Source organism: Micromesistius poutassou, assembly GCF_964030765.1.
Source record: "Micromesistius poutassou genome assembly, chromosome: 21".
NCBI classification, from domain to species: domain Eukaryota; kingdom Metazoa; phylum Chordata; class Actinopteri; order Gadiformes; family Gadidae; genus Micromesistius; species Micromesistius poutassou.
Window position 1 is genome coordinate 2,848,682 of NC_140291.1, and position 12,233 is coordinate 2,860,914.

A 12,233-nucleotide genomic window follows, 5' to 3' on the forward strand; every position below is an offset into this window, starting at 1 on the left:
ACTCGTCGGTGATGTGGCAAGACGCCGAGATTGATGTGACGGGTTGTGACCAGGCTGCTAATTGAAACACACAGCAGAAGCTTCCACTGGGAATACCCTCCAACAACACAACTTTTATCACAACCAACGGCAACTTTAGAACTTTTTTTCGGTTGTGTTTATTTTTTTTATTTTTAAGATAAGATAATATGAAAACGGACAGAGAAAGGAGAAGGTAAGGAGGACCACGTGTCCTAATTGGAAGCGGACATTCTATAATTGTTTAACATTTTGTGACTTTTTATTCTTATACCAATTCTGTAACATTTAGGATTAGAGATGAGGCTCAATATGAAATTATCGGTTACAATGTTGTGTGCAGTGGGGAGTGCAGTGGTAAGGTAACAAGTGGTTGAGGTTAAAGTTGCGATTTCACTTGACACAATAAGTTAAATTGTTAGTAGTAGTAGGCAATTATTACTACAATTATTTGTTACGTTAAAATACCGCGCATGGTTCAAAATCCTAATTATGATTAGAAACATTGCGCCTATACAGAAATGGATAATTATAATTATATCTCAAACCGGTGTGATTGTGTAAAATAAAAAATAATAATAAAATAAACTAGCATGATACAACTTTTTTTTTTACGAAGAACATTTCTGAACTATATTTAATAAATCAGTCATTATTAGATCGTTCCAATATAAAAGTTTACGAGGAGGTTTTATTCGTCTACTTGTACCGGTCCTCGTTCCTCCAGGGCGATCAGCCGAGAGGCAGCGAGGAGCAGACGGAAGAAAGAGGCTGACGTGTTCACAGACCTGTCGCATCTCTTGCCCCTGTCGCCCGACCTGGTGGCTCACCTGGACAAGCCCTCGGTCCTGCGGCTCACCATCAGCTACATGCACACCAGCACGCTGCTCACAGGTAGGCTCCACCAGGGAATGAACAGGCAGAATAGGAACGATTCTACAAATTAAAGCGAAATTGATTTCAAGTGTTGTCTCTACTGCGTTTCAGAGGATTGTAGCCTGTGCCTTGTGTCTTATTTGTATTGTATTTTTTATCAACAACAATACCCCCTCGACCATAGCCTATATGTGCCAGTGCCGCAGTGCACCTCTAGTTATAATGGAAATAAGCGTTCAAATAATCATGAAGTTCACAACTTATCTTAGGAAATAAACCCCATCAAAAATAAACTTGCCATTATTATACCTTTGGCTTTTTAACGTGCTATATATAATATTATAATATTATATATTTGAATTATTTATCTCATGTTGACTTCTGTGAGGATTTGTGGCCCGTGTGTGTGTGTGTGTGTGTGTGTGTGTGTGTGTGTGTGTGAGAGTGTGGATGAGGGTGCATTTCTGTGTGTGTGTGTGTGTGTGTGTGTGTGTGTGTGTGTGTCTGGTGTGCGGTGCGTGCCAGTGAACCTGGTGTTAACGCATCAGATGTCAGTGTTGTGAGCCGGTTCTGAATCTCAACGTAGCGTGTTGATTGTTGAGCCCCTTCTACAATCACTCCCAGGGGACGCCAGAATCGATATCTAATAGATTACATTTCAACATCCCCTACCTTTAACCTAGTTATAGGTGACCTTTTAATTCCATATAGTGCTCCAAAGTCACTCAGGTCTGCATCGCAGAATCTTCTTTGCATTCCCTCTACACGCCTCAAAACCAAGGGTGATAGAGCCTTCTCTGTTGCTGCCCCCAAACTCTGGAATAGTCTACCACCACACATCAAGTCATCTCTCACCACTGACAGCTCAAACTTAAAGACTTTTCTTTTCTCCCAGGCTTTTAATCTACCTTGATCCCAACCCACCCACCCCTTCACACTCTATATTCTTTACTTTTATTTATTGACCAATTTGTTCACTATTTATTCATTTTATTTGTGTATTTATATTTTTTTATTCATTATATTCATTGTGTGTGTGTCATCGTTGTTAAGCACTTTGGGGTCAACTCTGTTGTTTTAAAATGTGCTCTATAAATAAAGCTGACTTGACTTGACTCGACTTAACCGACTCTAATCCTGACCCCTGGTTGGTCCAGACTATGCTGCCGGTTGCTGGTTGTCTGAGAGGGACCCGGGGAGTTACCGATGCTCGGTGTCTGTCGGGGCGGGGGAGGCGGGTCAGAGGATGAGGGGCAGAGAGGCCAAGCTGAGGTGCTGGGGGCTGACCCAGGGGGAGGCTGAGCTGTACCTGGGCGTCTGCGAGGGCTTCCTGCTGGTGGTCTCCACCAAGGGAGACATGGTGTTCCTGTCTGACAACGTCTCCAAGCACCTCGGCCTGACGCAGGTGCACGGCACGGCACTCACACACACACACACGCATGCACGCACGCGCGCACGCACGCACGCACACACACGCACACACACACACACACGAACACACGTATGAATGCATGCAGCTACGCATGGATTCACACACACACACACACACACACACACACACACACACACACACACACACACACACACACATGAACATGCAGCTACGGATGCACACACACCATTTACATTTTTAGCAGCTTCAATCCTTGAATAACAATTTCTGGGTATTTTGTATTCCCCTTCTGCTTTTTAACACTGAACTAATGAACAGGCTTTGATCAAGTGGACCACATTGTATGATGTGTATGTTCACGGGTCAACCCTGACATAGTGACACACCCATACATTCAGCAGCACTTCCTGCCATGGTTTCTAGGAGGGTTGAGGTTTTCTGTGTATAATGTTTTTTTGACACACAGGTGGATCTGATTGGACACAGCTTGTATGACTTTTCCCATCCCTCCGACCACAAAGAAATTGGAAATAACCTCCGCATATCAGGTGTGTGTGTGTGTGTGTGTATAAGTGTACACTAAAACTGCAGCATTGCTAAAAAATGTGAAGATCGATTTTCTATCCACCCAAAATACTACAGGCTTATGTATGAAATACGAAGTAGATCACAAGACATTTTCTCTATACGTTTACTTTATTTTAGTTAGTTTCACCAACACACACCAAATAGTTTCAGTTAGCCATCTACTTTTTGTGAAGCCATCAAGTTAATGATGGAAATGTTTCGTTCACTCCTAGTTTTCACAATTTTGTTAGTTTTAATGAATTATAATTACCTTGGTGTGTGTGCTTTTGCGTATGTGTGCTATTTGCAATACCAAATATCATTGTACAGCAACTAAACAATACACATTCAACAGAGACTATTGATGTCCGAAGGGAAGGAGCGACACATTTCTTCCCTGTGTTCCCTCTGTGTTCCCCGTACTGCCGTTAAGCTTGTCACTCTGCGTTGGTTTCAGGGGACTGCTGTTGGGCCGTGGAGAGAGACTTTGTCTTCAGGATGAAGAGCACTTTGACACACAGAGGAAGAACCACCAACCTCAAGTCTGCAACGTGGAAGGTTAGTTAAAAGGGGTTATTTAAAAAGGGGTTAGTTAAAAGGCATAGGCATACAGGATTAGCACACTATATACTATTTTATTACTATTCTACGTTTGTGTGTTGGACACTTGAATTTTGTTGCTTGCTGCAATATGCATTGCATGTTTGGGTGGTTTCGCCCCCTGTGGAAGGTGCTTTTTATAGAGCCCATAATTTGGGTAATGAGTGACACCTGTGTTTGTAATACGACGGCGCCTCTGTGGAAAGAGTGTATTGCCTAATGGAATGTAGCACTAGTTAGTCCAACAGCAGTAGCAGGCTAGCAATTACGATTACTACCAAATGATATTATTCTATTGGTTAGTAGTATACTGGAGTTTTTTTCCTTATATATTTTACATGATGATGATGATTGTCTCTTAAAAAAATAAAATGAACAGAATTTACGAACGCGTTTCGAACCTGAAATCCGAAAAGCGATTGCTGTGGTTAGCATTTAGCTGCACTATCCTACAACAAAGTTCAATTTTTTTTTCTCCGATAAACATTCAAAATGTTATTTTTTTAACCTCTGCCTGCCCCCCGACTAACGACTGCTCCAGGTTCTGCACTGCGAGGGACGCATGAAGGCATGCATGTCCTCCTCCTTCTCTTTCTTCTCCGCCGCGCCCTCCTCCTCCTCCTCCTCCTCCTCCTCCTCCTACCTCCTGCTGAGCTGCAAGCCACTGCTGCTCTGCCATCGGCTGGTCGTCACGCACACCTTCACCAGCCAGCACCGCCTGGACCTGCGCTTCACGCGCTGCGACGGCAGGTGACACGTTCAAAACATCAACACAGAAGATAAAACCCCCTCATCCGTCTCTCACTTGGTTTTCAAGAGAGATGTTTGTGGTTGTATCACAATTTCAGGAGTATACGTTTTGCATGTACCTTTATGTGCGTGTGTTGATGTGTGTCTGTGTGTGTATGTGCTTGTTTATGTGTATGAAATGATGTGTGTGTGTGTGTGTGTGTGTGAATGTGTATATATTTGTGTGTGCGTGTATGTGTGTGAGAGATGTTTGTAGTTATATCACAATTTCAGGAGTATACATTTTGCACCTTTATGTGTGTCTGTGCATATGTATGTGTATTCGGATATATTTGTCGACGTCTATACGCTGGATGTTTCTGTGTGTGTTTCTGTGTGTGCGTGTGTGTTGATGTGTGTCTGTGTATGAATATATATGTGTGCGTGTGTGTGAATGTGTATATATTTGTGTGTGTGTGTGTGCTTGTGAGTGTGTGTGTATGTGTATATATATCTATGTGTGTCTTGTGTGTGTGTGTGTGTGTGTGTGGTAAATGGTAAATGGACCTCATTTATATAAAGCGCTTTTATCCAAAGCGCTTTACAGTGTTGCCTGACATTCACCCTCATTCATGCACACATTCACACACCGACGGCGGAGTCGACCACGCAGGGCGACAGCCAGCTCATCTAGGAGCAATTAGGGTGGGGGCGTCTCGCTCAGGGACACCACGACACTCAGCTAGCCAACGCGCTCTACCTCCTGAGCTGATGCATATAAATGTGTGTGCGTGTGTGTGTGTGTGTGTGTGTGTGTAAGTGCATATAAATGTGTGTGTGTGTGTGTGTGTGTGTGTGTGTGTGTGCGTGTGTCTCAGAGTCAAGGCCCTGCTGGGCTATAGTCCTGAGGAGCTACACGGCCGCTCCCTCTACCAGCTGTGTCACATCCAGGACACCAGCCGCCTCACCAGGAGCCACCAGAACCGTGAGCCCCCCCCCCCCCTCCTCGTCCACGCCCAGCGCCCAGCGCCCTACCTACACCGGCCACGGCCCGTTGTCCACCCCCCTCTCTCTCTCTCTCTCTCTCTCTCTCACTGAAAGTTTCTGTCTCTCTGTAACTCTCCCGCTCTCGCCCTCCCTTTCTTTTCCGGCTCCTTTATTTAATTCTCTGAGAATCGTTCTCTCTTTTTCTCTCTCTGTAGTTCTCTTTCTTTCTCCCCCCCCTCCCCCCTCTCTCTATCTGTAAGTCTCCTGCATATCTCTCTCTCTCTCTCTCTCTTTCTCTTTCTTTTTCTCTTTCTTTTTCTCTGTCGCTCTCTCTCACGATCTGTAAGTATTGCTCTCTCTCTCTTCTCTCGCTTTTTGTACATTCTGGATTTTCCCCTCTTCTATCGGTATATCTCCCCCTTTTTTTCTTTCTTTCTCTCAGTTCCTCTCTCTCACTATGTGTAAGTATTCCTCTCTCTCTCTCTCTCTTTCGCTCTCTCTCTCTATAACTCTTGCTCTCTCTCACTCGCTCTCTCTCTCTCTCTCAATTAAATTCAAAGGGCTTTAGTGGTATGTTAACACTGCCTTAGCACATACAGCGATGACTACCTCTCTCTCTCTCTCTCTCTCTCTCTCTCTCTCTCTCTCTCTCTCTCACTCTCTCTCTCTCTCTCTCTCTCTCTCTCTCTCTCTCTCTCTCTCTCCCCCCCTCCCTCCCTCCCTCCCTCCCTCTCTCTCTCTCTCTCTCTCTCTGCAGTGCTGTCTATGAGCCAGTCGGTGAGCGGTCAGTACAGGATGCTGGTGCGGGGCGGGGGCTACGTGTGGGTGGAGAGCCACAGCGCCCTCCTCAGAGCCGGCTGTCCCAGAGTCTCCACCACCCAGAGCTCCACCCAGAGCTCCGTCCTGCCTGCCTGTATCTTCTCCATCACCTACATCCTCAGGTAGGTTGCACAGCTTCATCCAAAAAACGTCACCCTATTTCCAAAAAAAAAAAAAAAAAGAGGTAAGGTTGTAGGTGTGAAAACACTCTCTCTGAAAAGAACGGGTGAAAAGCATGGTGGGTCTGTTGGTTTTGGTATAGCAGTCCACCATGTCCACAACCAAGTCAGTTTACATTGACCATGCTGGTGCTGCCTGTGACCGATAAAATAAAAATAAAACCAAAAACAAATTATACAATTACAGGAACGGGAAGCACACACATATTGACGGCCTGTGAACAAGGTCCAATCCATATAAAATCTAAGTCTAAATCTATCCGCCCAGCTTTTCCAAAGCTTCTCCGACTGACAGATTCATTCATTTAATATTAGTTATATATACAACTTAGTTGGTGTGTTAATTACTGTGCTAATATGGAAATGGACATACCTGTCTGTGCGTGTATGTGTGTGTGTGTGTGTGTGTGTGTGTGTGTGTGTGTGTGTGTGTGTGTGTGTGTGTGTGTGTGTGTGTGTGTGTGTGTGTGTGTATGTGTGTCGCAGCGGCGTGTTGGAGCCATCTCTCCAGCTGTCGCTGGACCAGTCTGACTTGAGGCATGTGACCTGACCATGTGACCTGACCCGTCCACTCGTGGAGCCTCATCTTCTCTCTCTTTCAAAGCTCACAGTCTCTCTGTTTATATTCACACAGCATGCTCCCTGGCTGCGCATCATAGGTTATTTTTGTAATTTCAATGCATAAAGTCCAAATAAATCCACCCAAAGACTCCAGAATGTTCTATCTCCACATTGAATGGTTAAAGATCCAGTATGTAGAACACCTCACTTCTTCCTACAACTCTTGGCCTAAAACGCATATTCTTAGAAAATGCGTTCTCTCTAAAACCGCTTGTCCGTTCTGGGCTACTGCAGATTGAACCATGGCGGCCTCCGTAGAAGAAGGACCCGCTCCCCACGGAGATATGAAAGGCTCAAACTAAGGTAACGAAGAAAACACAACGGTTCTTATTTTCATGGGATGATACACTACTTAGAACATACTTATTACAGTTCTGCCAATTCCGTTATGTTAGATGCCACTCAATTCTACATACTGGACCTTTAACACTAATAGTGAGACCATATATATATATATAAAAAAAGAAAATACAGTTCAGTCAGCAATGACTACATGAACTTCAAGGCAGCTCAGCCCTTTTTGATCAACTTCTACTACGTGTACAATACAATAACAATACAATACAATTCAATACAATAACAGCAAACAACAAACAATAAACTATTACCAAAATACAGACAAATTACTTTTTGAGAAGCAATTCCTGCGGTGGGATGAGGAGCAGCCTAGCCCTCACGTCTCTAGACTGAATACATTCATTATATACAGTAATACGTGAGTTCAATCATTTTACAGTTATACCACAAATCTGCCCTCTTCCCCAGATACTAACCAGAAGTCATGTAATAAAAGCTAATGTGTTTAATGATTGTTGACAATGGTTGACCGCACGCAATGAAACTGCGCCAAGTCTGTCACATAGTACAAGAACAAAGAGTTGATATGTATGTGCATTGGACTGAGTGTTACCTATTGAAACAAACACTTCCCCTCTTACATTAAGAACTGAGAACCAACTCTCAGAATACCACACTACAAGTACAACACGGTATAGGTTGTAGACAACAGTTTGCTAGAATAGGATTTTGAACAGTGCAACAATGGAAACAGCGCCAAAACAATTGCACAACCGGTTAAAATGCAGCACTCAAAAGACGATTCTCACACAAGCATTTGTTTGGTTGCGTGTCATCTTCTGTACACATGTCAGGGCTCTCTAGTGGGAAAGAGGAAAGAGGTCTACAGTGTATAGCCTGTGGTTTAGAGGCAGTTGCGGGCTGGGGTGGAGACATCTGTAGTCTGTCTTCTTCTATCAGTCACCCAACGACCTCTGTTTGACCCCTCTGGTCCCAAAACTCACTTCCTGTATAGGGTTGCTCTCCTGGGTAGTCGCTTAACACATCGCTGGTTTTAACGCTGACACGCATATAATGGCATCCGCACGCCCACAAACACACTTACATTATCCGTTGAAGATGCTGATCTAATGAAAAGAGTTAAAAATCGAAAATCTAAACAAGTCTGAACCAGTTTTCTGAATACAAACACAAAGATTCTCGTGGGAACTTTTTAAACGTTTAACCTTTCACACCACATCGCCTCAGCAAAAACCACTTCCCTCTGTGATGTCTGTTAAGACAATAGTAATCTCTTGCTCGCTCTGTTTGTCACGTAAAGACACACGATTCATATGCATGAATAACTAACCACTGTTTTTTAATATCTATATGACTAATATCTCTATTTGACTTTAAGAGTAATTGAGGAACAAACACACACACACACACACACACACACACACACACACACACACACACACACACACGCACACACACACACAAATACACACACACACACACACACACACACACACACACACACACACACACACACACACTGTGAGTGTTGTCAATGAACAAAAAACAAAGGCTAGATCCTAAATGCAGTAACTTTCTACTTTTTCATAAGCTTTACCAAATCATAATGTAGCATATTAGCTTATGTATGCCACTCGATTGGTTAACACTTTTCAGTTAGTGTTATTGTATATATTTTTGTAGGCCTACATGCAACATCTACATTGTCTATACAAAATGTCGATTTTGGGGTTTGGTACAGGTTCTCCCTTGAGTTATGTTATAATATACTATGTTATTTATAATGGTATTCTAATGTTCTATGTGGGGAGAAGGCTACGTACGCCATCTTGTGTTTGGTCGTTGCTAGTGACCGTTCTTCATTTCTATGTAGTGTCGAGCCAACCCAGCAGGAGGCAGCGTTGCATACATTGAAAAGAAGCGCCTCCAATACTACCAATACGGAACATATTTAATCAAAAATTAAAATGTCCCTAGGTAATATAAAAATACATAGTACTGTAGTAGTGTTGGACACTAAATAAAAAACTGTATTCAATTGCACTGTAGTGCTCTCTACTGTATGAGACCTTGTACACGATTTACAGATTATTATTCTTTGTTTATTTCATAATAGATTGGTGCAAATGCTTTCATAAATCCTAAAATACTAAACGCAATCAGTGAACATGTTTGTATTCGATATTGCAAAATCCAAACCTTAAAACTTCCCTCAGTATTGTACATAATGTGAAGATAGGGGTAACCTGATTACACTGCAAAACTAAATACAGGCTTCTGCAAGTTTGTAGGCCTCACATTCTGGCACTGTCTCTAAAGGTCACCTTGACAACCAACACAGTCTTCACAAAACAGAACTGCTGATACATGAATATATAGTATGAAGAACATATATGTACGTAATACTATGAATACTGAATGGCATTTATATAGCGCTTTTCAAGAAACTTCAACTTCACGAAAAGGCAAAGAGTGTTGAAAATACAAGGGGCAAAGACTCAGAGGGATAGGAGAGAACTTAAAAAGAACGTGCAGGCAGTCAAATCATATCGTGTGTGCGATAAAGAGAGACAAAAAACGTCATTACTCAGGAGGTCCATACAATCATGTAGAACCATCAATACCACCAAGCCTTTCAAAAGGTGTTAAGGTATAAGGTGTATCCAAGGTATCATCAACATGGATGTTGTTGTGGTGAAATTATATTTTCACATTCTGTTTCTCTAACTGCCATTTGCTGATATGTATCTGTCTCCTGACCCCCCTGGGAAGGTCAAGGAGCCAGGGCTCCAACTACTACGTCCACGGCTACGTCCAACCCCCTTTATGTCATCCTGAGGAGGTTCATCGATAGCTTACCGTCTGGTACCCCCACACACACACACACACACTATAGTTTAATTGGGGAGCAGACTTGTTCTCAGCTCAGCCTCCAGAGACCTGTCTGCCACTGTATAAGAAGTCCTTGCTTTTGTCAATGCATTGGACTTCTTGTAGAGCTCTTAGAGAGACGCAGGGCGAACTCCTATCCGAGGCCTTGGATTATTCTAGTTTGTTTGTATGTTTGTTTGTATGTTTGTTGTATGTTATTATATGTTTATTACTTAACTAAATTAGCCGAATTGTCTGGATGACCCTTTATTCTTAAACAGTTTAAGCAGAAACGATTGGCGTGGTGCAAAATTCCCACCACAATGTATAATAAGGATTACCACCGGTCCTACATCTTAAAGCTTCCTTCAAATAGCACTGCAAACCCCCTCCCCTCCTAAACCCTTCAATGCATACACTTGTTGTTTACAGCTACACCCGCCCCCTGCTGCTACACCACCTCTCCCCCACCCTCCCTTACAGTTGGTGGGTGTTGTCAGACAACTGGCCAATGGCTGGACAGCAGGCCTCCTTTGAAATGCTGACAATGATAAATCACTGCTAGTCCGTGCCAGTGGAAAACAAGGGGAGTGGGAAATAGAAGGAGAAGATCAAAATGTTGGGGTGAATGTAAAAATAAAAAACAGGAGAAATAAAGAGAGAGAGAGTGAGGGTTTGATCCTCACGGCAGTAAAGAGAATAGAGGGCGATCGAGCAACGCAGCCAGCGAGGGTAACACTCAGCTAGAGAAACACACCGCCAAATAAGGGAAGGAGTTAAGTGGTTTTGTCAAATGTCAACCGTTTTTATCGCCCTAATGTAATCATTGACATTTGTGCTCTTAAAACTAATGGATTACTACTTGGCGGTCGGCCGAATGATCCCTGGAAGGTTAATGGAGGAAGACACAGACATGTGCGTGAAGTGAGAGTGAGAGGAGAGATGTATTCACACTCACAGCACAAGCACTATCTGGAAGATAATGTGGAATATAATAAAACAATAAAGGATGAGTTTGACTGAGGTCCAAACTTGACGGACGGGCGCGCGCACACACACAGGCACACACACACACACACACACACACACACACACACACACACACACACACACACACACACACACACACACACACACAAGCCAGATCTTTATGGTAGAGTTGTTTGGAATTGTATTGCACCATTTCTTTAAGCACATATTAGCTGGTGAGTTAGCAAAGTCTTAATCATTAGTTGGCTATCAGTTTAAATCACAACCAACGATACTTCCTGTCACTTATGAATTAATTATTGTTTGTGTTGTGTTCTTTACTAGTACACGTACCTTATTAACACCATGACTTGAGTCTTATTATTTGGAGAAGTTGTAATACATGTATTTTCAAATGTAATTATCTTATTAGGTAGCCTTTACCATTCTAGCCTTAGTCTTAGTATGGAATATATAACTTGGCCATCACAGTGAATGTATTTCCTACATTCCTATTTCACAGGAATAATGATAGCAATGATTCTTCTTAGTTCGGTCAAAGTTTTTTCAGGTGTCTTATTTGTATGACTTTGCCATAGCCTTGGACAGATTGTCTGCCTTCAACTATGAACAAAAAAAAAGATTTAGTCTGTCAAGAAAACCGAATCAAGACCACTAACCCTGACCTCCGCCTGAGCCTAGGGCTCCTTCCACCTAATTTCTAGGAAAAGCCACGCTTCAAACTGTATTTCGTCTATGGGTGTGCATTGCTTGGGGTTTCAGTTTTCTCTTTCCCTTTTGCCTCCATCAAACCAAACACAGATGGAGCAATGGACAGATAAACGCAGACACCATGCATCTTCAGAACAGATAGCCGTGACCCTGAAGTTGTTTTTCAGTATCTGTACGAAAAAGCAACTCGCCACCAATGCCTCTTGCAGGAGGTTGCGTCACATGTAGAATTTATATTGTGAAACGTATGTAGGCTACAGAAATCCTTTGTTCCCATGATGAAGGGTAAACGCATGTTATTACTGATATGATAACCGTTCCTCTCTCGCTCAAACGGATTGCGTTGCACAACCCTCTATGTGTTTGTGCAAGTGTGCCTTTCATATTGGTCTATTTGTCCTAATCTTATCTTCTGTACAGAGTCCACAGGCGTGGGCCTTCATGGGTCAGGGGCTTCACTTTTGTCCCCCGCGCTCAGTGTCTCTTCTCTAGGAGAACCACGTTGGGTTCTTCGCCAAAAACAGGCATCATAATCAGTTCCATGTTTTTTTGTA

At 43.0% G+C, this 12,233-nt stretch overlaps 1 protein-coding gene across 1 annotated transcript; it reads left to right on the forward strand.

Moving 5' to 3' along the window:
* Positions 1–348: 348 nt before the first annotated feature.
* On the forward strand, positions 349–6,718 carry epas1a (endothelial PAS domain protein 1a; the record flags this gene model as incomplete). The annotated part of the gene is made up of 9 exons (XM_084485548.1): positions 349–380; positions 746–912; positions 2,052–2,299; positions 2,754–2,835; positions 3,312–3,412; positions 3,996–4,204; positions 5,062–5,168; positions 5,928–6,111; positions 6,655–6,718. 9 exons carry the CDS (start codon positions 349–351, stop codon positions 6,716–6,718), a joined length of 1,194 nt encoding a protein of 397 aa, XP_084341674.1.
* Between the last annotated feature and the right edge of the window lie 5,515 nt (positions 6,719–12,233).